Here is a 26,999-nt window from a genome sequence, read left to right as displayed (position 1 = left end):
TCCCAACCTCGCGATGAAGAAAGCAGTTTACCGCGGATAATCTTCAAACAAATCTCTTTGAGTAAAAATTAAGCGATAGTGTGTTATAGAACTGTACAACACTTCTTGTCTTAGTTGTGTACATCTGATGAGGTGCGCATATTATTCAGTCGTTTGAATAAGTTGCATGTTACTATAATAATTGGTGGTTGCCGGTACACTCATACAAATGGAGAGGTACGGGCTACAACCAACAAAACGCGGCATACTTTCTGTCTCTCCACGGCATGGCAAATTGAAAAAAAAACGCGTAGAATATTTATAGGGTTTAATTGCTTTTTTTCAGAATAGGCTAAGCTCTGCAATCCTTACCAACACTTACCGTAATCTCATCACTTTGTTCGTTAGCAGGGTAAGTAATGAGGACTGCTTATGATGTCCCGTGTGTTTGACAAGTAGCGACGCAGCTAATCCATCCTAACAAACAAAACACAACTAGGATAATATGTTGCCACTGAGAAACAGTCGTCAACAGTCTGCGCGTCGCACACTCTTCACTGCGGTCCTCGCGATAAATCGATGCACTACACACTTCCATGGTTTCACGCGTTCCTTGTCCTTTGCAAGGGCCACATTCCTTGCCACTTTGTCCTTGCGCACTCAAGCATTGTTCATGGCACCGCCTAAAAGTGGCTGAACACAATCTCAGGCACAGACTTCCTGGACGACTCGTTACTCGGGTTGCTGTCCTTCTTGGCGTTGCTGTCCTTGCTTTCCTTGCTGTCGCTGCTGTCTTTACTCTTGGTTCTGTTCCGGCTTTCCGTCTCGGGTGTCTTCGAGACGGTGTTGTCCTGGAAATCAAAAGGAAAGGGAATAATTGATGCTTGGTTAGTCAACTATATTTTTTGATGGACGTAAGTAGATATTGTTACTTCCATATGCATGCAACCCAATTTTTAGCCAGTTACCACAAGATAAGGTATGGCCGTTCTGTCTATCTTGTTTACTGTGTTCATAAACATAAATGTTCGCTTTGGGGTAACTGTTTTCCTTACTTCCATATGGCGGCTTTCAGTCCAGCTTACAGTGTGGCATCCAGAGCAATTAGGCCGCAAGAACACCAATAACACAGACAGGCGGGCTAGTTGGTGTGGGTTTATATAGGTACGCTTTGCGCACACTAAAACTGGGACGAAGACAAAAAGGGGCAATGAAGACGAGCGCAATCTCCGCCTCAAGAAGTGATTCATTCTAATGATGCCAGTTGCAAGGAGCAAATTTTTAGCAGCTTTGTACTTGCTTTGTACTTACAATTCCCACTTCTTTTGCTTCTGATTTTCTTCCGCATTTTTCCTCTTTCATATGCACCGCTGTCCTTCCTGTCCTTCCTGTACAATTCCCGTCCATGTGTACAGTAGCCAACCGGACAGTGTCCCTGTTAACCTCTCTTCTTTGCCGCTACTGTTCCTTCCGTTCTAGCTTTAGAGAAATTTTCAAATCTGTACCAAATATTAAGCAGCTCATTAAAGTTCACTCGGTGTAGCTACTAAGCTGGCAGGGTTGACTGCTTTTGACAAAGCTTCGCCGCTGTCGCCGTCACGCGCATGCCGTGGCCACCCCGCCCTCTGCAGTGCATTTTTAAATCAAGTCTCTCTCCCTCTCCTACACATACTCGCCTCAGTCATATCATGTATCACGTGCAAGAGAAAGCTCTGTAGCTGTTTTTGGTTTCTATGAAATCACACGTGTCAGTACTTGCTTACATTGAAACCCCGTACTGCTTAGTCCACGACAGGGAGATGTACAAGTAAATTATTTTAATTCCAACTATAAAACCCAAAGCCTTGTTACTTGTTCCATCAGGAATACTGATTTTCGCTACATTTATGTTTCCTGCTTCAAGGTGCAGTTCTTTTGATTCCTGGCATCGAGTTTCCCCATGCAATTCCGCGTTTTGTATACCTCAAGATGACTTAAACTTTGCCTGCTGTTTCGCCTGGTCCATTTCACTTGGGTATTCGGAAACAGATTTGCCCCCCCTAACAATGGGCACAGAGTTCAGTAAAACGGGACTAAGTACGTATAAATATATGTGCACTTCTCACACTCAAAACCACCGACGCACCTGCAGATCATTAACGTTGCCGTAACTGTCGATCCTCTCCATGCGGCAGAACATGGACATGCGCCGGTTGTTACGGTCTTGCGCGTTGGTGGCGTTCGTGTGGGCAGATTGCGTCTCGAGTGGACCAAAGCGCACTCGGAACTTGTCCGTCCAGGATTTCTGCATGAAAAGTGGCGTGACTTATAACCGACGTCCACGTCCTTGGTGCCCCAAGCCAGCAAATAAATCATTATCTTAAGCCCTTCATCCAACTGGTGTATATTATTGCTGACCAAACGTTCGCCAACGTGTTCACGATGTCACTTACAGCAGTTATGTGGTTGCTTTATGTGCTATATGGTTGTGCTGACGAACACCCCCCTGACAGTTTTTTTGTTTGATAAAGGAATATTCTTTGAAAACTGGCTGCACTTTTTGGCCGCTCCAAATGCATGTTCCCAGCGGTAGCATGTTCGACCTTCACGCCTCGAGAAGAGGAGGTCCAAGGATGACTAATTGCAAGGATAATCATTGTGGCCTCATCACGTTGAATGTCATCTCTTTTCTGCTCTCGTTTCTCCTCCCAAACCTCACCTTCTTTCAGCACTACATATCCACCGTCGTGCATCCTTAGACGTTACAGTGATCTCTCGGTTCAGTTCTTCTTTGGGCTGTCGTGTCTGCATTTGCAGTTCCCTTTCGTGGAAAGGGGAGTGACATTGACGTACAAAAATGGAATCGATGCTGGGTGTTGAGTCGCACCCTATCTGTTCAATATTTTTCACAGCCAAGTAGAAAGAAGCTCGAGGGTGGTCTCGAAGAAATTATCACGAAGGTCGAGCATTTCGGGAATTTACGTGTGCCGGCATGTAACGATAATTTTGTATCAAAACTATCACTCTCTCGGTGAAATATCGCCGCTACCGCAACGCCTAAAATCCTTTGGGGATATTACTGGGCCTCATTAATCGGATGTACTATTGAATGGAAACTTTTCCCTCCACCACTACACGCTCCTATAGCCCTGGCGTAGCTGCAACGCATTAACCATTTTTTATTCCTTAAACAAATCACAACGTGACCAAATCCGGCGTTCGTAGCTCATTAGTTAATAGTTTATCCCAGCTGAAGCCCCTTCCTCACTCTCTGAAACCAGCTGAGACAAGCAGATTGGGGAGTCACGCCACCTCGCTAAGAATTTATTCCAGTCGAGATCAGCTCATAGCATATGATTTGCAGATGGTTAACCTGTTGGTTCCAATTCGACGGGAAGCTAAGCCAACTGAGACCACCCCATGACACGATTTGACACCAGTTGATTCCCAGCTGTTTGGCTCTTGTTTCGCGTTGGGATCGGTTGTTCCCCGTAATGATACCAGCTAGTTTGCATCTGAGACAAATTGTTTTCCATCCGATACTAGCTCCGACTCGCTGGGATCAACAGATTCGAGCTGAAAACCAGTAGCATATTTTTGTCTGGGCTGCAGGTATAAATATACTTGCCTGAACTTTCTTTATTGATGTGAATATAGGAGTAGAATAGAGGATGTTATGAAGGCTTTCCGTATACATGGTTAAAGCTTAACATTACGGTGGAACTGATGGGTAGGCATGACCTACAATTGTTTGAACTGAAGCGGAAAGTTATTGAATCAGAATGGCCATATTTGTTGATGTCACTCTCATGTGTCAAAAAAGCAGCGATTTAGGTTCTCTCCATTGCATTTAAAGATCATAAAATGGCATAGCCTTTTCTGGTATTTGTTCAGCACTACTTAAGTAATGACTAAAGATGTCCAGCACAGCTTTCACCAGCAGATGGAGAATTTAAGGCCACCGGGTATCCCAAGCATTTGATAGACGCCAAGTGCCCTAAAATATTTAGAGTGACACAAAACACACCGGGCTTTCGCGTAATCACGAAAGGTATTTTGCACGGAATAGGCTAAGAACGTTTAACACTTTAAATCCGCTCCCTATGCATACATCACCGTTGCAGCACTGAAACAAACGGAAATCGTTGTACCACTGAAGCAATAAAACCACTCTTGAAGGAGAAATGTAACATTATATGCTGAGCAAATTCTGCTGTTCATTACAATCTATCAACCGAATGTTTCTACACAGCTCTTCCTGATTTAAATGTTCGAGGAAACTGCTTGATGACAATAGAAAGGCAGCAAGTTTCAGATGCAGTGGGATACCTGTTTGTGAATAGGTTATTTTTTACACATGAAAGAGGCATTCTACTGGCCCGAGATATGTAAGAAATCGTCAATTCTTGTATAACAAGCCCATTGTCAATATCCAGCAAGATTACGTATCATCTCGTTCATATGATAGCTATGATCCTAGCTGCAATTAAATGGCAGCTGAAGAAATTACTACACGAAAGCTTTTTTGGTTTCACTGATCCTGGTGACGTAACCAAAATGCACGGCAGGTAATCCAACTTTATATAATGGCACGACACATAATGATGATGAGGAGGAGGAGGATTATGATAAAGCAAAAAAATGCTTTCCTTGGTCGGAATCGAACGTGGGTCACTCGTGTGATGAAATCGGCGTCTATCCGAATCCGCCATCATCGCATTCAAGTCACTCAGCATTTCCTTCGGGTTCGTTGGGCGGGAGTTGGCTTTGGACTTCGGTTCAGTAGAAGCAGACTTTAGCTTGGACTTGGGCAGTATATATTTCGGAGTTTCACAGCAGAGATTTTGGACTTTGGCTTTCCTCAGTTTTCATTGAGAAATTTTCGGGTTTTAATCATTTTTCTCCTAAGAAAGGTGCTTTGATTTTTATAGCGCCGCTCTAAAGCGCCCGATCCTGTCGTTTCACATCGCCATCGGCCTCGTCGTAACAGAGGGAATGAAAAAGATACTGAACATAGATGCGATAAAGCGAGCAGGTAAACAGAAGAGGAAAGAATGGCGGAAGTGCGTGGCGGAGGGTGGTATGCCGAGACAGCGCGAGGCATGCTCGGCGGCGGCGATGCGCTGCGAGATACCGCCAGAGATACGAACACGTCCAGAGATGCAGGAGCTGCGAGCCATAACCCGGAAGACTGGAGTTCGCGCTGGGCTTAAATTTTGCATTACAGAATATCGGAATCGCCAGCCATTTTTTAGCAAGTTAATCAATATTAACTCCTTTGATCGATCGATCGATCGATTGATTGATTGATTGATTGATTGATTGATTGATTGATTGATTGATTGATTGATTGATTGATTGATTGATTGATTGATTGATTGATTGATTGATTGATTGATTGATTGATTGATTGATTGATTGATTGGAGTCAAGTGCTTGGAATCATGTACTTTATTGGCCATATTCTCAATTCTTTGCCAGCCACCCTCCACCGTTTGTGTGCATGCTGAAGTGTACGTATGTTTTATTCTTGTGAACAGCAACGAGGCAGATCATAACGTTTTTGGCGGTCGCCGACCCAACTCCATTGTGTTGACAGCTTACGCTGTAAATGTTTCATAAAACTCACAGGTTTGTCCTCGTTATGATGGTCGCCCTTCTCCGTCACGAAGGATGGATTGTCGAGCCCCAGCTTATCGCCGGTGCTGAACATGGAGAGACGCCGCTTGCTGGCGGCCAGCTGAGAGGGGTCTGCGTTCGACATGAACCGCCTCCGGAAGTTGTCGGACCAGGAACGCTGCATTAAATAAAATAAAATCGGAATTTGAAATCAAAGTGCTTGTGGGAAAGAGACCAAGAATAGAAAAAAGCACAAAATGACAGGTTTGCATGACATCTCATTTGTAACGACATACTTGCAGCAATTTTGATGAGTTTTCCGCTGCAGTAGCTCAGTGGCTAAAGCCCGTTCTACATGGGGCGAATTTCGCTTGTGAATTCGCAGCTGCGGCGCCGCTCGTGCACCAAAGCGATCTATTCTCGTTGCTGTGGCGAATTGCCAAATGTTTGGAAGAGTCGAACTTCTCTTGTGAACGCCGCTTAGCATTTGGCAATATATTGCAGCAGTGAAAATAGGAAAATAAATTGTTTTGGCGCACGGGTGGCGCCGCAACTGCGAATTCGCAGGCGAAATTCGCCCCATGCAGAACGGGCTTAAGGCGTTGTGCCGCTGAGCCGAAGAACGCGCGTTCAATTCCCGGCTGCAGCGGCCGCTTTTCTGATTGAAGCGAAAACCAAAAACGCCCATGCGTACGAGATTTCCGAGCACGTTAAAGATCTCCAGGTGGTGAAAATTATTCAGGAGCCCTGCAATACGGCGCGCCTCATAACCCTCGTGATTTCGGCGCGTTAAACCTCATAATCATCATCATAACTGTGATGAGTTAGGTTGGAGCTCCAGCGCCGGTTTTCCGCAGTGTTGCCTGGACTGCAGTGTTTTTTTTTTCAAGTATATAATGTTATTTCACCACCTTCCCTAACACTAGAAACGCTCCACCATTGCTAAAATTGAATGTTGTTTCCAAAAAAGGTTCTATGGCTCATGGAAACAAAGTCAGTCTACAAGTTTCTCATTGCCTCTCTTGTCTCTTGTAACATTACTAGAAAGTATTTGCTAATGCAAGTCCCAGCAAAAACACTGCATATTAATACCATTATTCATGAACTCTCCCTAAAAACTCAGGCATTTTGCGGTTTCCATGAACATCAGGCAAAAGCAGGAATAGTGCAGTGCGTTTTGTTGATGCACATGACGCAATTCAGGATCAATCAGGAAGCCGTTCTCTCCCGAAGCTGCCTGTTCTTCGATACCCGTGATGACTAAATTATCCTACTAGGTCAAGGAAACGTCAGTGCATAATAAGCAGAAATTTTTCAGTGAGCATTGCACCCAGCACTCGTGTCGCACGTAGTTCCCTCCACATGTTTCCGATTCCCCATACCCGGCAGTGCTGAAAATAGCCTCACAAGTGGAGAAAATGCCAGTGCACAAAAGAAGCGAGAACTGTTCGAAGTGCAGTGCACCCACCACTCGTGTCTCGTCCTCGTCGGGCATGATAGACTGCCTTCGACGCACGTCGTGCAGCAGGCAGAGCCCGAAGCTGTTCATCACGCTGCCCCGCCGTGTCTGCTGGGCAGTGCCGGACCAGTCCAGGCTGGCATCCGGAGTGAAGTTCTCATCTCCCACAATCACCAGAATGGTGCGATCGTTGTAGATGTTTTTCTGCGTAAGCGTAAGTACGAGCATTGTACCGAGCTTATATGCGAATGAGAAGCAGTGGTATCGATACTTATAAGACACGTGATATTTTAAAGGTTCTGGCCTCATCTCTTTGATGCTTTGCTTCTGCTACATCGTTAAGGAAAGGCAATATAAGTTAGAGTTCTTCTGCTACTGTGAGGATGGGAGACCAGCCAAGCTGTATTTATTTATTTATTTATTTATTTATTTATTTATTTATTTATTTATTTATTTATTTATTTATTTATTTATTTATTTATTTATTTATTTATTTATTTATTTATTTATTTATTTATTTATTTATTTATTTATTTATTTATGTGCACACACTGCAGCCCTTTAGGGCTACAGCAAAAGTGGTTGAAATACAGAGCAGCGATTAGGAGTGCGTCACTTCAGGGAACAAGGAATACACTATACCCCCGCACACACATTGTATTCGTGGATAACTGTATTGAGATATGTATGGTGACCTTCTAGGTTGATCAAATAACGACACAAGTTCCCTAAAAAAATTTTAAATTAACTCGTAGAATTTGTCTCTAGAGAGTATGGATAAAACAAGGGCCGCCACCGTTTTCTCTAACCATACTCCCTCGGTAGCCGACAATCTATTGATAGTAACTGGACATCCTTTAACGTTTATAACTTCGCAGTGAATAACTAATAATTACGAGTGAACAAAACTTAACGTATAGATAGAGTTAATTTCAGCCAATTTAAGCATGACGTGAAATACGCCGTCGTCTTTGCGCTACCTAAACCCGGAAATTTCGGTATGTCTATCCGTGCATCTGCTTCGTACTTTATTCAGCCTTCTGTCCAAAAGTTTACGGAATTCTTCAAAGAGAAGTTTATAATATGCAGCCTTTTGCAAACCACTAAATCTTAAGACACACGTCATACTTGTCAATATTGTTCGGCAAAAACAGCATATTTCGGGAAAAAATCAATACAAAAATGGTATTTGCAACGTCGTTTAGAAACAAACATGCATGTTTCCTTGGTTGTTGCGATAGGAAAAAAGTAATACGTGTTGGAAACAATGATTTCACCACGAAATACCAAAAGCACTAGCGCCTGGCTTAAACCTCATGGTGGCATTCTAAGACGTCACATAGTAACGGAAGGTTCCGGTAGAGCATACGTGAGTAGTGGAAAGCGGGAAATTTTAATTGTCTTTAGTAAACCACCGCCGTATTTAAGGTGGAAGGAGCGACACGGAAGTGAAGAGAGTGAGAGGTGGGAGGGAATGGGAAGAGAGGCATTTACGTGGCAGGGGTGCCAAAAGACTATCGTCTTTCAATTACATCTGCAGCGAATTGAGCAGATGTGTGGCCATTTTTTTTGTTCAGGCTTCCTACATTCGACCGTTATCTACAGTATAGTGCCTACATGTATATTCTCGGCACTATATCTACAGAGCATTTGGCACTAGCTCTAGAGGGCGTTTGTGGGATTCTGTGTCATAAGGTGGCAAAATGGGCGAGTTGGATAGCATTCATGGTGGTCAGCTTCTCTTCTTCGTGTGTTGTTTCCGTTCGCACTGACAACTATGATTCTTTGTCGACACGACCTGGCCGTAATAAGCAATTTTGTTTACAAGCTAGTGCCAGACAGCTTTCCAGTAAGCGTAGTATAAATGAACAAGTCTTCTTGCAGTATACTAGTTCTTGTTTTTTGGTGGAAATAAGCTTAAACTAAAGGCAATACTATTAACGCTTTCATTAGAAAACAATATTTTATTCTCATGACTTTGTCTTTTCAGTCGGTTGACCCTGCACGTATGCAGAATCTATGCTTGCAGTTTTTTCAAGTGGAAATCATGTGGAAATGGTAAATTACATGAACCTGTCATGTATATAAACATATCTTTGTGCAGTTTGTGCATACGAAGATATCATGGACTAAGTTATGTTACCAGCGTCACTGAAGCCACAGATGGCATGGCGATACAGGTTCTAATTCCTGGACACATTCTTCATTGGACTCAACTAACATGCGGTTGACGGGATGAATCTCCACTATGTCTTTACGCTTAGACCTGAGATTATTCCATGGTTTGCAATTCTACTGTTAATACATCATGTGCACCTTCGCACAGAAGTCATTTCCTCCTTATTTATTTATTTGTTTCAGGCAAAATTAGTTTGCAGTGCTTTTGGGCCTGCAATGGGTTCTCTTTTAACCCAGCCAACAGTACGTTTACAAGAGACATTAAAATTTTTTACTGAAATCTTATTTACACCTAAGTATTTTGCAGGAAAATTTCCAGATCTATTTCTATTAAGGCATTCATCTTGATGTTTACTGTAACATGTTGTAGCATTATACCTTCAGAACTTCAGTGCAAGAAGGCAGATTTCGTTTCCAGCTTTGCCTCAAGCAGCCTGAAGACAGAGCTGCCGATCCCAACCAGTCAAAATCTCAAATACCAATCTTAGCAGGAAAACCCTCCACTCACGCGGAAGTAAGTGGGCACGGCTTTCAGACAATCCGAAACATTACTCGCAATGTGTGGCTTACCCTGATTGTGATGGAGTAGACTGTGCTCGGAATGTACACAGGTCCGAGGAACTCGTCCGAGTTGTTGACGTCTGTGGCTACGCCCTGGACTAATATGACGTCGGTCATGGTAGGCCGCACCAGGTAGCTATTGACGGCGCTCAGGTCGGGCAGGAATGCGTTATCCAGGTGCATCATCAGCTTGTTCTGGGACCAGTTCTGAAAGGAAATTATTGGCCCATTGCTGTATAAATCTACCTCATGTTTCCAAAGTAAAAGCAAGACTGTAGGCGTTCGCCAATGAGACTGCCTACTGTTTAGAAGCTGTCGCTATTTTGATGGCTGTCACTGCTAACGCCATCAGCAGAACGCCCACAAAAAGCAGCGGATATATTCCTAGAGCGACAGTGACATTTTTTTTGTGTCTGTGCTGTGAGTTGGTCCAAATGGCACACCCTTACCAAATAACCTGAGAATACATAACTTAGCAACACACGAATGAAAGGACAGGCAATGCAGGAAACCGAGTCTCAAACTGCGTTATTCGGCACAGCAGTGGCAACGATGGTCAAGGAACCATTATCAGCTTGGGTGTAGTGGAAAATGCTGTAATAACAGGATGTTATATCATGAAAATACACAGGTGAAAAACAGATGGCAAAACTTCAGTTGTCACTCCTTCCTCGGTTTTCCGGCAGTTTGTGCGCTGTATATTTTTATGAAAAACCCCCACCTTCCGACATTGCAACTCATATAGCATGTTTTCTATCCATCCATTCTGAACACATACATATTATCTCCCCTTTGCCGTAATTCTAAATCACTGGCATTGAAATGCACCCACCACCTTCCCTTTACCGCACGAGTGTATTAGTGGCTGAACCCTGAGAAGGGTAAAATACAGTTTAGTTTGATAAAAGCGCTAGGACAGGACACAGAGGAGGAGACACGAGACTGGGCGCTCTTCCTGTGGGCCTCTGTGTCCTGTCCTAGCACTGTTATTAAACTAAGTATGTACCAACAAGCCCGTAATAACACGGTAAAATACAGTAAAACAGGCATAGGCAAGACAATGTCACCGATGAATGAACACGCAAAACAAATACGCATCCTAAAGGGTCCATGAAGACCACAGGCAACTATTTTTTGTTTAAAAAAATTAGACATTGCTAACTCACTCAGCTCCGTTCAATCCGGAAGAGACAATTTTAACCAAGAAAATGCAAGAAATACTAAAAAGACTCAGTGGGCATGGCAGCAGTGAAACCGGAAACATTCTCAGCAACCGCTTTTGCTTCGCGCTGCAGGTCCTTTTTACGGCGCGGCGATGTTACCCGCTATCCATCCTGGGATGACATGTGCGAACAGCTTCGGCGTGACTGACGGAACGTTGTCTGCAGATAGCGGTGGCTTTACACGCTGCATCATCGCTGAATCATCGCTGCACTACAGAGCTGCGCTTGCGCCGACGTGGATCACCACGTCGGTGACACGCCATCACGTGACGGACCGAGGCACTATAAAAGACGGGCGAACACCGGGCATCGTCAGTGGGTATGGCAGCAGCGAAACTGGCAACACGTTCCGCTTTTACTTCGTGCTACAGGTTAGTTATTATTGGTATACAAAGTGTTACCGGAGTGATGACCGCTTTTTTATTCTGCTGCCATGTCCACTTTCGTGTTAAGTGCATTTTTCGTTGCGGTCTTTGTCTCACTGATGACTTATTGTCTGGTGGCGACATAGAGGCTAATCCAGAACCTTCGAAAACAGATAGAGAAATCTTATTAGAACTGGTAGAGGGACCGCGTAAAATGACTGCCACAATTGAAGCCGTACTCACCGCGCAGAAAAAAATCGAAGATAAGCTCTCAACTTTAGGACCGCCTGGATAGATTTGAAAAACAGTTTACTTAGCTAAATGCTGTAACCAATCAAGTGAAAGTTCTGGAAGCCTCGGTGTCTAAGTTTGATGAACAGATTTCAGAGCTGATGTATCAGGTTGATGATTTGGAAAATAGGGGACGTCGAAACAACCTAATCGTTTATGGTTTAGAGGAGCCTAACAAAGAAACGTACGAGCAACTGGAGGTGACAATCAAAGATAACATTTTAATGGAATACTGCGTGTAACCGTGAGCTGTATTGAGAGGTGTCACAGGCTTGGGCGAAAAACGTCTGAAAAATGTCGACCCGTTATTATAAAGTTCGTTGACTACCGTGAAAAAATCGAAGTACTAAAAGTTTCTCCTTAACTAAAGGACACCACTTTTTCACTCTGTGCTGACTTTTCAACAGAATGCAGGAAACCGCAAACAGTTACGGAGGAGCCCAGCTCAAGAAAAAAGAAAAGGCGCTAAAGTCAAAATACTCCTCGACAAGTAAAGCGTAGACGGTGTACTCTGTGGTTGTAACGAGGAAAAGGCGAAACGGTTTAGGCTAAATAAGAAAACTGCATTACAACATAGCACTAAAAATCAGTCATTAAATATAATAAACATCAACTGCAGGACTGTAATCAATAAAGCTACTGAACTCGAAAGTATATTACTAGAACACGATGCCGACATCGCAGTTCTCACTGAGACTTGGCTACATTATTCAATATACGACAGCGAATACGTTCCTGCCGGATATACTGTAATTCGAAAAGACTGAGGCTGTAAAGGAGTAGGTGTATGCATTCTTTTCAAAAAATGTTTGCGTATATTGAGAATGCCGGACTTGACTGACGTTGAGTGCATATTCTGCAAAGCGTACCACGATAAGGTTAAATATGTAATAGCAATTACTATAGAACCCCTAACACGTCCATTGACAATTTTGATGATTTCCGCAGTAGCACTTGTGATGTACTCCACCTTTGCGACAGATTTGAAGAAATTGTGAATGAATGTATCGAGAGTTTTGTACCCAAGATTACCAAAAACTGTAAAGGCAAGAACCCATGGATTTCGAGGGAGACATTGCAATTGAAAAGGCGACTAAAGCCCTTGAAGAAAAGGTTAACAAACAAGAGAACATTATTCATAAAGAAAGAAATATCGAATCTTTCTTCACAAACTAAAGACCAAGTAGCTGCTGATAAAAAGCGCTATTACGGTGAATCATTACCAAGGTTTATTACTACGTCTCCCGAGAAATTTTGTCGTTCAATTTCTCCGCGCTCCACTGAGTGTGATACATTTGAAGTTGATGGCTGCCTGACTCACGATAGTGCAAAAATTGCCCATGCCTTTACCAACCATTTTAAATCGGTATTCACCCAAGATAATAGTACATACCTGTATTTCATACATCCCTACCACCGACGTCTATTGTCATTGTTACTGAGGGTGGTATATTTAACCTTCTCGTAAGCCTTGATGCCAAAAAATCATCAGGCCCCCATGACATTCCGAATAGCTTCTTGAAAAGGTACGCTGAGTGGCAGTCAAAATATCTTCGTGTTATTTCTTCCCAGTCCAAGTCCTTACAAGAACAAGAAATACCAAGAGACTGGAAAATCGTTGGAGTTAAACCAGTTCATAAGAGCAGAAATAGGAGGTTCGTTAAGAACTATCGCCTAATTTCGTTAACATGTACCGTATGCAAGATTCTCGAACGTATCATTTGCAATCATATCTGCGAATTTCTGGACGACTGCAGCGTTCTACAAAATGCCAGCATGGTTTTAGAAAAGGTTACTTGACCAGCACTCAGTTATTTGAAACAATACATGACTTCGCCAAATCAACAAATAGTAGAACACAGACTGACGTTATTTTGGGAGCTTTTTGAACGCACTTGATACGTATTCCCACACAAAATTGATATATAAGATAAGTCGAATAATCAATAATTCTCAAGTAGTTAACTGGATTTCTGCATATCTAACAAAACGTGAACAAATTGTTGTCTTTGCTGATTGCTGCTCAAATATACAGCTTGTTGACTCTGGCGTTCCCCAGGGCTCCGTGCTAGGACCACTCCTTTTTCTCCTTTTTATTAATGATATTGTTGATGGCATACCGGTTAGAATCAAAGGTTACGTTGATGACTGTGTACTGTATAAAGAAATATACTGTCCCGTAGACCAACAGGTCTTAAGTTTTGCTCTACAAAAAGTGTCCTTTAAGTGCGACGAATGGCAAATGGCTATTAACCTGGAAAGAGCAGTGTTTATGCAAATCACTATTTAAAAAATCTATTAAAGCACGAGTACTCTACTAACCATACTAAGCTTTCCAAAGTCCCACATCATAAGTATCTTGGGGGTTGGATCACAAATGACCTGAATTGGACTAAACACTTTATTACGGTGACTAACACTGCAATGCGTGAACTGTTCTTCCTCAGACAAGCATTGAAACTTTCAACCCCCTCCGTCCAGCTTCTTGCTTATGAAACAATATTTATACCGGCTTTGGATTATGCTTCCATTATATGGGACCCTTTCACCAAAACTTATATTACAAGCTATAAATTGTGCAAAAAAGGGCCATTCGTTTTCTTTATAACAGCTGCGAACGCACTTCAATTACGGAACTTTCAACTCGAGCTAATCTACCAACACTAACAGAAAAAAACCGCTTATCTAGACTACAATTTCTATATCAAATAGTAAAGGGATACTACCAGACAGACATTTTTCAAGTTCTTTCATTTTCGTCCAGATATGCAACTCGACAAAGGCCTGAGTTTTAAACATTTGTTCTTTCTGCGAACTATAAATGACCAGAACAAACTGGCCAACACCGAAGCTTTACAGCCATCTTGAACATTGTTTTCTTCTAGCCTGAACAGCAGCGTTTAAACTAACATGATAATTAAGCTCTGTAACCCCACAAACGTTGGAAATTTTTGTGTATTTTTAGTTGCTTGAGCGTACTTTCGTTTGTGTGTGTTTTTATCTTCCAGCTTTGAAAATTTGTTTGTTTGCATATGAATATTCATGTAATTCATGTAACCCACTCTGCGAAAATCCCTAATAGGGATTGCAGTATTAATAAATCAATAAACAAAAAGTAAAATAAATTTCGCGCTAGAGTGGTATCATATGGGCAGGAATGACGCGATACGTGCCAGCGCAGCAACCGTAGTAATCAGCGTGTCAACTCCACCTTGGCATTTCAGGGGATATCTTTAAATGGAACTAGAGGACCCACTACAATAGCCCACTCATCCTTCTTCATCGTCAGCTTAAGTTCGCGGCTCCCAGTCGCACAAACAAGACCCTCTGACACCGAGTCCACACCTTAAAGTTGCAGGGGAGCTGCCACTACTTTACATATTTTTCATTAATATTTCGATTATTTGTTCGAGGCTTGCGATATCTTGGCGACATTGTTATCGGGTCAGAGCAGACTTTAATGAACCAAAGTGGTATTTTCTCTTCCTGGCCCCTCCAAAGGCTCGCAGCCAAAGGGAACCGGCAGGCGCAAGAGTGACCCTCGTACCTCGTATTTCGGTTCCAGGCTGAGCACGCTGCGTGCCACCTTGAGAGCGCAGCTGCGCCACAGCCGGTACTCGAGCGAGGGCAGGCTGCTGAACCGGGCGATGGCCTCGAGCATCACCGTCTGGGTGATGTGGAAGGCGCGCACGTCCGTCTCGCAGGTGGCGCGCGTCTGCCGGGCCTTGCGCGTCAGCACGCCCAGCTCGCCCAGCACGGCGCCCACGGTGAGCAGGTCTTGCAAGTGTCCCTCGCTCACGAACCAGTGGTACGAGTCCGTGTTAGGGAGGCTGCCTCGATCCTTTTCCGTCACCACGCCTTCCACCTACACCGACACGGGAGTCGTTTTGAATCACAGGCATTGTTATAGGCAATTGATCCCTGGCCAGAGTTACTCAATATGCACCAGTTGTGAAACTCCCCGTAGACCCCATGTATAAAAAAGTGATCTGCGCTTGACCCCCCTCCGCTGAGGAAAGCTTGTTGTTTTTGTTGTTTTTCCTCATGTCATGCAAATACCCACGTGGAGGATTGGCCATGAATCGGTTGTAAGGGGGACCAAAACGGCCACTCGAAAAAACTGTGAAATATAAACCTAACCATGTACATAAAGAAATAGCGTATAATCACGCGAGAGACATCGTTAAAAATTGAAAGTAGGAGTTTGGAAGAGAAAAATGGACTTCTTGTGCCGAAAAAGAAATATTCAACAGTATAACCTATCTGGTCAGGAGCCTAGTCTCGGATTCGTATGCGCAAATAGCTGCAGCCACCTCTCTGTGACAAAACACCAGGGGTATGCCACAAACGAAAGCAGTACGGGCATTGAAATAAGAAGTGGAAGTCACTGTAATCGCGAAACATGCTGCCTTTTGCCTCACTGGTGAAAAACCACCGCAATACAAAAAAAGCGGTTTAATGTCTCGTATCCACTGCAAACAGCGCAAAGCGCGGATGGGGTGAGGCCAGCTCGTTGCATATAAAAAGAACGCAACATCGGAATCTGGTAATGTGACCTCCTGATCTCGAGATTCACAATGGCAGGCGCCGGGCAAGTTGACTAGAACGGGTCATCTGTCGCAGAGAATTGAAGTAGTACTCAAATAAAAACCAAGGAAACCTATCTGAACATTACCATGTTTCCTACCTGAAGAGCAACTTTATTTTTGCAGTGTTTTTTTAAGGGGATGTCTAGCAAAGTCAAGTTTTTGCACCCTCCCCCCGTGCTGCGCCAATGCGGCTCTAGGACTATTCGTCTAAAGAGAAATTGCAATAGGGCAACTCGTAGTAGGGCATTCGTTGCATAGGGCAAATCGTAATACGACAATTTGTCGATGTGACGATTCTTTGCTTCGACGAATGTGTTAAGAAAACTGTGACCACCTACACGCTCGATGCCTTTTTTCGAATAGTCCGTTGTTCTTTAAAGTTATTAAAGGTTTTTTTCGACGAGTAGCTCTATGCGAACTGTCCTACGTGACCAATCGTCCTGCGAAGAATTTTGAAATGCACTTTTACAAATTGTCTCTCGACGAACGGTACGCACTCCCGCCACTACACCAGCTTCGACGAAGCAGGGGTGCCCACGCCACCCAGATTCTAAAGTGTAGTTTCGCAACAGGCGTATATAAAGAACTCTATTTGGCTACTCTGCCATTCCGGCCCGTTTTGCGTTACAATGGTGTGTCGTTGCAGTCATGAAAATGCGCGATAACCAATACACTGCACCACGGCAGCACCCTGTCCGCGCGCTCACCGGGTTTCCTTTGAGGTGTTTTTAACACAAACTTCTGTTCTAACAACTTTTCGTTGTAAAATATTTATTAGCTTACTTTTTATGCCCCGAATAATTTTTTTAAGCATTAAAGGGAAATATTACCGCCGTTTGCTTGCCTGTCGCTTTAGCTGTGGTTGTCCGCGCTCTGCGGTGTGCAGACGATCAGAAGCATGCAGTGTTGCATAAGGCTTTTAAAATTCTTAATTAAACTTTTTCAGACCCAGAAGAGTATGAAAAAGAATAATGCCAGAATCTATAAAAGCAAGAACGTACTATTTTAGAAAAAAAGATTCAGCAGTGGAAAGGGCCAGTCAGGGCGCTGCAGTCAGCCAGTGTTCTGTCTCCCCGAAGCGTTTGTCCCCAAAAGAACCTTGCTGAAGGACTCTGGCGGCAGATTATCCAAACTTCTGCGGACTATAGCGCTGTGCTGCTGAGATCAAGAACGCTGGTTGAATTTCCAGCAGCGGTGGCGGCTTTATTGGTGAAGGTGAAAAGCAAAAACACCCGTGAATCGAGATTTCGGCGCAGGTTAAACATACTATGGTGGTCGAAACTAATTCGAGCCCTCCACTACGGCCGGCCCCGTTCCCCAGGCGTAGCTTCGGTGCTTTAAACCTACATATTTAATATTTTTAACTGTCCTTTTGCAGTGACGCTCAAGTTTGTGCTAGATGCTGTCGCATATGTGGCCCCAAAGCAGTGGAGCTGAGAACCAAGCTTAGCAAACAAACATGTAACTATAGTGTCTAGAATGTAGGCATTGCAACATGACTGCTTTATTCTTGCTTTATCAATCCCCCAAGCCCTGCCTTCGTGGCCACAGTTCTGCTCGCACCATTAGGTGCCACTAGTAGTTGGTGGCTTTATGCTGGCAAGGGACTGCATTCATAGTTGTCACACACGTAGCCTATTCTACAGACTTCTTAATCCAGGTTAGGCCCTTGTAGCCTCCCTTTTTTACTCAATTCAATCTGTTCTCGAGGACTAGATTTACGTTTCAGTTCCTTTATTCAACGCATTCGAATTGGGCTAAGTGCTCTATGCTCATAACGATCAATTTCGCTCGAGCGGTTCACCATTCAGAAACCCCCTAGACCTCTTTGAAGAACACTGAAATTTCTTCATTTAAAATCATGACAATTTTGTGCCAGGAGCCGATACGGACACATCAAATACAAGAAAGACTGCAAACGTTTTTTTTTGCTATCATTCTGAATAATAATTCGACATTGAAAGGGGTCAACTTCTGACACGTACTGGAACGTCAAATACTGAAACGCTACAACGCGGAACTAATGATTTTTTTTTCTCTGTTTTAAGACGACTATGGTTAAGAAGAGTTGGGCAGATGTTAGAGCCTTTTGGCTAACATCGGCTATGTGTGAAGACATTCAGAAAACCAACATGAATTCGCAATATATGTGTGTACGGAACCAGAGATTCCAGCATAATTCAGCGATAATGCAGTAGGGCAAGCATTATTTAGAAGCATAAGCCCTGAGGGAGAAAACGTCCAAGCTTTCCTACAGTTTCAAAATACATGTACTCTATAAGCACCCAGAAAAACAACCTCGGGCCTTAAGCGGGTTAGCCTTACTTGATGTACATATTTAGGCTACTATATCAGCTACACTGTAGGGGTGAGTGGATTAACCTAACAAACCCTAAGGGAACTTTGGCACATGCCACAATATTGTGCATATGGGCGTTTTCCTTTATTTTTTCACCAGAAAAACAACCCCTCCGGTAGAAAACTGAATGCGTGGCTGTGCAATACATTAGTAAATAGACCGCGGCCATGGGTTTTACGTGATATTTTGCACCAGCTCCGTTGACCCAGTTATTTGGTATAAAACTCTAGCAGACACTGACGTGCGCAGCAGTGCTTTTGAAATTTCTAAAATTAGGCTGCAAAAGTGCCCCTGCAGAATTTGATAGAGAATTCGAATGTACAAGAGTGCTCTAATTCAAGGAGTCTTACCTTGACTACACCGCAAACGATTATGTAGATTCCGCCTGGTTCATCGCCTTCTTTACCGAGGCTCCAGCCAGATGGGAAGGTTTGCAGTGTCGCTCTCTCCTGAATAGAGTCATAAAAAAGCACTGTTAGCTCCGATGATATTGTTAAAGGCCGACAACTTAATCATAGCGCAAGCAGGAAAAGATGTCGCGGTAGTGGCTTGCGGATGGTCTAAAATCGCACAGCTAATGCACTCCTTCATCATTTTTTAACCCTCAAAATGCTAGAAATTCCCTATGGACTTGCAAAAGGACGGAAGACCATATTGTGGTGTATGTTGGTAAGTATGTTATTCTTACGCAATTATCTCTTGAAACTAAACTTGCCCACACACCTATTACCCACAACATACAATTTTCGTCTGGCTTTTCGCATTGTGTTTCAGCTGTGAAGAACGCCGAATTTAAGGCTGGCGCTATGCAAACAGTCCAGCCATGTGGCAGAGTGTCTTTTTTCTGAATTGTTGCCTAGATTTTCCCAAGGAAGGGAAAATGAGATCGAAATACGGGTAGGGGAGAATTGGACGGAGATCTTTACGGATCCTTCAGCTGCCCTCGGGGACTCTTTCAGGCCCCACAAGCACTCATATGAGAACCACCGCAGTACTTTATAAAATGGTCCCTTAAGTTTCTCCCGGTGACTCAGGTTTTTTATTCGGTACCTGACTGCAAAAGAAGAAACAGCTGTCTTGGGATATGAAGAAATCAAATGGAAGCGAGAGTAAACTAATGTAGAAATGCCGATATTTACTGGAATGACTGCGCCTTTAAAGGCACAGTTATTACTGAAAGAATATTAGAGCAAACTAGTATGTTTTGCCATTTTGCTGCTTTCGCTCTCCTTTTTATTTTGATTAGTCTAGGAGAGTATCTCACAGGCCTGTCGTTATGTTTGATTTTTAAGCAAGGACTATCTTGTCACGGCCATTGTAACACATATCTTGCTTGATTTTTCTTTCTTTTTCTTTTCGTTGTTTTAAACTGAACACACAGGCAATATTTATTTCATTTGCTTCTGATAAAGCAAGCAGCGCCACTAAACTAATTATTGCCAATTCATCTCACAGATATACCTACTCAAACAAGGTGGTTTCTATAAGCTAAAACTTTGTAATCGCATTTTTCAAAGCGGACATGAACGGCAGCAACTGTACCTTAAAGTGGTTGAAGAGTTCCTCGTTGCCCTTGATCCAGTTGACATTTTTAAGCAGCTCTGTGGGTGGTGCTGGAACAATGCTTGTGGGAGCCGAGTGGAGGCGCATCATCTTCTCCTCCAGTTGCTGCATGATGATCATATGCAATAAACAGCGAGCTCACATTTTTGCACACACATGGCTTTAAGGAATAATACATGTACCGATACTTATGTTACAAGGTGGGCACATCTTTGCATTGTGATTACTTGACTATGGCCTTAGACAGGGTCAGCCCACAACGCAGCCGCTCAAAGAACAAGGTCGCAAAAACTGAATAATGGTAACCCTGGGGGTTCACCTGTCTTTCGTTTATCATTTTGGAGTGCTCAGAACTGCTCCAGAGTTGCTTCATAACCTTTTTCCCTGTATAATAAGTATTCCATAAGCAGTGTATAACACCCACTAAATGATCAAAACAGCTCTGGACAGGCTAATAAAAGAGACCATTGCTTACTATTTTAAATTCCTATTTTCAGTGAAGAGCTAATAATCCCGCTCTGCTTTGGCAAAAGCCATCTCATATTATAGTCTTACAGCCCAGTTGTCTTCAGTGCAGGCTAAAAGCTGCTTTGAGAGTGGTTAGCTTGTAAAAATAGTGCGTAAATTTTGTCTATTTTCAGGCGCTGCCCGGGGATGGCAGACTGATGTCGTCCACTTCAGGTGAGGATGACACGAGTCATGCATACCTCCATGAGTGCATGGAAAACCCCGTCGTCCAGCATGCCGGCTTCCTTCAGCTCTATTAGCTCGTCTCGGGTGGTGTTGAGCACGTGACGCACCGCTCGACGAGTCTTCACAGCCACAGCAACCTTGGGGTACTTGTCTTGGAGGGCAGCCAGCTCACGAACGATCTGCAAGTTCGAGACCGAGGTGCGGTGTTTTTAAAATGCAGTGACAGAACCAATGACTGGTAGGAATCAAAGTTAGACGGCAGTAAAAAATTCCTAATCGAAAAGCCCCAAATACAAGCATTTCGAGCAGTAGGAAAAGGCACATAGTAAGATTCTCGAAACTTGCTTGACTGTTACCTACAAATAGATGATATAAACGCACAAAGTAAACATACTGAAAAATATGACGGTGGTCAAATACGAAACACTGAACTGACTATTGAATATCACGATCGTGTTTCATGTATTGTTGATTTGTGCTTCCTTGTGTTCATTTGCGCAACTGCAAATTGGAGGTACAGGGTATTATGTTTTTTCAACAATGTCAGTGCGCGTGCAATCTCGAATAAAAACACCGCGTCTTTTCAGTTCAGCATAGTATAGCATGCGGCCTCTATAGTACTTCGCGCCGGCTTATGCAGCAGACCTACCTTGCCTAAATATCATAGCGTGACCAAGTGTGATGTGAAAAGCTAAATGTAGGACCGTCCAGGAGTCGTTTTAAATTGATTTCCAAACTCTTGCCTGAGGTGACTACACGTAGTGGGGCTCCCATACATTATTTTGTGCTATTTAAAAAAATGTTCACCGTTTGACTCACTTTTAATGGGCGTCGCTTCATCTTTTATCAGAATTTCAAAGTAAAAAGTCTGATATTGCATCATTATCCCAACAACTTGATGGCAGGCTAAGGGGCTGAGGTATCTCTCTAGGCTGCTGCCATCTGTCGATATTGTAAGGGTTCTTTAGGCTATCTTCTTGCACGAACTGACTGGAATGTGTGGCTCACTATACATTCAGTAAATGACACAAAAGAACAGAAATCAAAGTCCCAACCGGTACCACATAAAGAAAAAGCGGTTTATGCTTAATCGTAAAATAAATGAATTGGCCAAATGGCAAGTGGAATTTTTCCCACCCGAGGGTGGAGATAAAATAAAAACGGGAAAAGCTACTGACTGACCGACAGTCAGGAGTACGCGTCCGGGGAGACCCTCCTTATCTCTTCTCGGACGTAGCGGAAATGGTTGTGTTGAAAGGAAAAGGAAAAGGTACAAGGAAGTGGCTTATGAGAAATGGGAAGGGAATGGGGGCAGCTGGTTCTTTAGCTGATCCAAGATGTCTGCCTCCTTTTCAGGCCTCAGCTTTCACCTAAGAGATTGTGTTTAATAGTGCCAATTCACAAATTTTGCGGCCCCTCCACCGGGGTTGCCGCTCACTCGAAGGTCGGCTTGTCGTTCTCTGATTTTCTGAGACAGAGAAAACGTATCAGGGGCTGGCAGCGCTGGCCATTCCCGCGACACTCGGTTCTACAGCCCGTGCTGCCAGCGGGCCGCGACGAGTGGCACTAACGATTCGCGGAGAAAGTACGCAGCAGGAAGATGAGCACACGAACGCTGAATGAGCTGAGTAAACCATTTGGTGCTTTCAGAAGCTGGAGGGAGAGAAAAGACGACTCCAGGGACTTGGCTAGGCTTTCATGGGCTCTTGGTTACTCTTCCAGGATGTTACCTCTGCATCCCTGTAATTAGCTTCGTAAATATTAAATACGCTGTAATTAGCTTCGTAAATACTAAATAGATTGACTCTCTACGTAACAATATGTTCAGACCTGTGCTGATATATTCTGTATCTGATCTGCACTTCCCGATCTACGGGGTGCATGGCCTGCACGCTACCTTCTGTTCAGCCAGAAGATCATGGCGGCCGTACCCCTCAGAAGTAAGTACGTATTCTTTTATGCAATGCTAAATTTTCCTTTGGGGGTCGTGGGAAAATGGTATCTCGTTATCAACAACTGCACCATCAGGAAAAAACGCACTCCACACTATCTTGGCCAGATGGCCCCTACTACGCACCTCCAGCCTGTTGTCTCCGCATATCTTGCGCAGGCGGTCTGCGATGGGCTGGTAGTCGACCATGTGGTCCAGGAACTTGCTCACTTCGTATTGGCCCATCATGAAGCCACGGCCAATGTCGTAGCCGGCCGTGAGTTGCACGTTCACACGGTGTGTCACAACGTCCGCCACTTTGCTTCCCACAGGCTGTGAGGTGAGCAGTACACGATAAAGAGTTGCAGGCAGCGTTCATCTCTAATTATTGTGTGTGAATTATAAGAATTGGCTTGGGAAAATTAACCACTATTACCTCAAAGACATCCATAGATAGGGACTGCTGGATCATTAGCGTACCCGGCTGTACCCGAATTGCGCGAGGGATCTGAGTGCGAGTAGCATTTATAGCGGGAGTGCGAGTACTGGGATTACGCATGTTTTATTGTCAATCCTACTCCCTCTATACACGCAATTCTGCTACTTGTACCACCGCATTCTTAAAGCTTGCTTCACCACCATAGCGCCCCTTCTGCGGTGATGCACACTTCACAGCCTAGACAGCGCATGCAGGATAGAAACCCCGCCAGCGTGGCCATTGAAACTGGCCTTGGTAGGCAAAGAGTACTTCGAAATAAATTTAGTGCATAACTACTCCGTTCACTTTATGCGCATGGTGCCTTTGGATGTGTCGCCCAGCTACGGTGCAAGCTTCTACTTGCAGCAGCTGAGGTCAGTTCTTGACAGCACAGTTACAACGGTCCCAGTGTCTGCAATTTCGAACAGCCCCCGATGTATTGCTTCGTATGTAAGCAATTTTTGAACAGTGAAGCAGCAAATGTTTTCCTCATCCAACATGCATTAAAATTTGTTGAAGAGGGTATATGGAAAGCATGGGAAAACTAGGTTGAAGCTTGGCCAAATAAATTGCTGCTGCATTGTGCATTTTTTTACAGCAGCGATTTCAAATCATTCCTTCAGAAGGAAATCACTCGATCTGCACAATAACGCCGTTTCATAAACTTTAACACGTACAATCATAGTTTTCTTAAACCAACAGTCAAGCGATGTACACATTGAGCTACCGTCACAAACGCGTCCCCACTTGCACACCAAGATTTATGATTAGCTCCCACCAAACTTTCGGTCTCGCACCACTCCTTACTAGCATTCCTAGCCACCAAACTGACCACTCCTTTATCAGTGATGCCGTCACAGCCCTATTCCAGCCCGACAGTTGGAAAATTGAAATCAACTAGGGCATTTCTGGCAGCCCCGACATTTGCTACTCACGCACCGCACGGTTGAAATATTTTTAAGCCCAACATCAGAAAGTCATAAAAGTGCAGTTTAGAATTTTGTTGGAAGTATTGAAACAATTTCCTGGATAAAATTATGCACTCTCTTTTTTATTAGAAGAATGCAAACTGTATATTTAACACAAGTGCTATTGACAAAAACAGCATGGTAAATGAAAATTTTATGCCTAAGCCTTCCATTGATATCCATGCTGTCGAGCATCATTAAAGACAGCATGCTGCTTATGTTTTAACAGGTTGAATCTTCTGCAAAAAACAAAGTTAAGGTGCATAAAGAGCCTATTCTTGCCTGCAGTCATCATTTCCTGTATAGATAAGATACGGTCATCCTAGAGGTCAACACAATAAAAAATGGGCACTGAAATTGTAGAAAAGAAAAGGGGATCTGATGCTGCTGCTAAACTTGACTTGTCAAGCGGAAACATTTTTCAGAATCTTTTTGTGCCTAATAACGTACAGTTTAGGGTGTAGCCCAAGCAAAAATGTAAAGCATGCTCCTAGGCTCACCTTAGCATTTCTGCCTGGGCCAGTTTGCTCGAGTAAAGAGTGCTAGGTGACCATGACTTTGCGTTGTATAGCTGACAAATCAAGGGTTTTAGCATAAACAGTGTATTCAGGGTACCCACATTTGAACAAAATATGTTCAGTGCTTTTGGTAATAATTTGTTTCACCCACCATATTCACCCATCCCAGCAGGTTGTCTCCTAAAGCCAGACTAAACGGTACAGCATTTATGCGGGATCCACAATGCCAGTAATCTCAACCAGACCAAAAGACAAATTAGTATAAACGTTAGTTTTTAGCCTTGAATAAATTTTTGCTTACATTTAATGTCTTCAACAGCTTCGTTCTCCTTGACGAAAATCACTTTGTTACTCACTGACCCACGCGAAAAAAAATTATCAGGGTCAGTCCCTTTGACTACACTTTATAGCTCCCTCCCTCCCTCATTCCCTCGCACACTGACTCACTCAATCACTCCCTCAACAAGGTATGATGCGGAAACAAGGGTGAATCGTCACGGTTACTGACCAGTAGGACGTAGAACAAGCGCCGGAAATGGAGCAGCCTGGCCACCCTGCACAGGCGCAGAATCACGATGTAGGGAGAGTACCACGACATAGACAGCTCCATCTCGATCTCGATGGCCGCTGATGCAATGGATGCCCACAGAACCACAAAGTCCACCATGCTCCAGTAGCTCTTGAAATGGGCACGCAGCCCGCGCCCCAGAAGCTGCACCAGGGGAGCACCGAGTGTGGTATGAGGGTGCGATCGGGGCAAGCAGTGCAAACCAGGCATGGTGCACAGCGGAAATGAAAAGAGTGATGAGAACTCCAACAATGTAAACAAAGCTAAAAGATATTTTAGCATTTTCAATGGAAGGTTTTGTTTTCGACAGTTGCAATTTATCACGCCATCATTTACATGATCCAGCCAAAGCAGGTTAGTGCAACGAACTAAAACCTATAATGATGGTACTGATTCTCAAATGGACAGTTCAGGCGTGGAAAAATTCTGCAATATTTTTTTTTAAATACATAGAACTTGCTTGCCGTTCAAATTAGTATGCGTGCTTATCTTTGCATAACATGGTTCATTGATTTTGCATGACATGGTCCTCCTAATATCATCGAACAAATTTATGCTCAAATGGTGCAATTGTAGTTTGTGTAGAATCTTGAACTTTCGAGTTATTTTATTATGATTTAAATTGCTGACACTTTTACGGAGCTGACATTCATTAAAAAGTCACTTTTTGCAGTGAATGATGCACTTTAACCACACTCTACGCGAGTAACTGCATTAAATGTGATCGGAAATTCTGTTTTCGCATTCGAATAGAAAGAACCAAGCTTTGAGCACGCATCATACTCGGGCATTACATTCAGTGCATTGCAATAGGCATTTGTTAGGCAGCGCACTACCACAGCTACGTAATCAGGAGAAGGAAATATTTCAACAAGGCACCTCAATGCTTTCAGAACATCTTAAGAAGGTCGGAAGTCGTCGATCTTTTCTGATAAAATTTAGACGCAGCTGCCTTTTTTGTGGCCACAGCAAAGGCTTAGTTTGTCTAGTTTGGTACACTATGCAGACAATTCACTGGAACTGTTTATTTTCTAAAATATCCAAAATAACAGTTCCTGAGTGGCTTTCTTAAAGATTTTTTAAATACAAATTAAAGAATCTCCCACTAACGCGTGTGCCTTGAAGGTAGTGAAGCTGTAAGCAACCTTCACGACCATTAGGAAGGTTTCAGTCCAGGATTGCGGCATATTTGCTGCTTCTTCGCTGCCGCAGCGACCTTTACTCCATAAAGCGCTAAACCCATTGGTACACCCATAAACCCATAAAGCGCTAAACGATTGGTACACGCGATTCGCATGCGACTGATCGTTACGATTGATCGTTAGGACCTGTTTTGGCCTCGTTCGCTGGTCGGAGGAGGCTCACGACGTGCGACTGGCAAGCCAGATGCAGTCGTGCCATCGTCGCGATCGTCGTGAGGCCACAGCCAATGAGAGACCGCTGAGCCCGCAACCGGCTTGCGTTGCTCGGGTCGGCTCGGGTGGTGGGAAGTTTAGGCTTAGCATCCTGGCGGATATTTGATCGCCACTATCGGTGCAACTGCGAATGACAACCCGTAACACAACTTTTCACCACACTATCATCCCCTTTCTCGAATGTCGAACTTTATTTCAGCTATAACTGCCGTTTGCGCGATCGGTGACCAAGACATCTGCGTAGCCTGTTTCGGTGCTTCCACG

The 26,999-nt window shown here is 43.7% G+C and overlaps 1 protein-coding gene across 3 annotated transcripts in view; it reads right to left on the bottom strand.

The window, feature by feature from the left end:
- Nucleotides 1–652: 652 nt before the first annotated feature.
- Nucleotides 653–26,999, bottom strand: part of LOC144149862 (sperm-specific sodium:proton exchanger-like) — a 348,027-nt gene continuing 321,680 nt past the window's right edge. For all 3 annotated transcript variants that reach the window (XM_077681576.1, XM_077681575.1, XM_077681574.1), the window contains exons 16-26: nt 25,261–25,464; nt 22,936–23,121; nt 20,873–21,037; nt 20,145–20,270; nt 18,953–19,051; nt 15,202–15,519; nt 9,785–9,982; nt 7,046–7,240; nt 5,588–5,755; nt 2,105–2,263; nt 653–830 (exon numbers count right to left, since the gene is read on the bottom strand). In XM_077681576.1, the coding sequence (XP_077537702.1) occupies nt 663–830; nt 2,105–2,263; nt 5,588–5,755; nt 7,046–7,240; nt 9,785–9,982; nt 15,202–15,519; nt 18,953–19,051; nt 20,145–20,270; nt 20,873–21,037; nt 22,936–23,121; nt 25,261–25,464 (1,986 nt within the window). In that variant the 3' untranslated portion in view covers nt 653–662. The remainder of the gene's footprint in view (nt 831–2,104; nt 2,264–5,587; nt 5,756–7,045; nt 7,241–9,784; nt 9,983–15,201; nt 15,520–18,952; nt 19,052–20,144; nt 20,271–20,872; nt 21,038–22,935; nt 23,122–25,260; nt 25,465–26,999) is intronic.

Source organism: Haemaphysalis longicornis, unplaced genomic scaffold (assembly GCF_048455015.1).
Source record: "Haemaphysalis longicornis isolate Haplotype H1 unplaced genomic scaffold, Haemaphysalis longicornis Haplotype H1 scaffold_8, whole genome shotgun sequence".
NCBI lineage: Eukaryota > Metazoa > Arthropoda > Arachnida > Ixodida > Ixodidae > Haemaphysalis > Haemaphysalis longicornis.
This window is presented reverse-complemented; position numbering and strand designations above follow the sequence as displayed.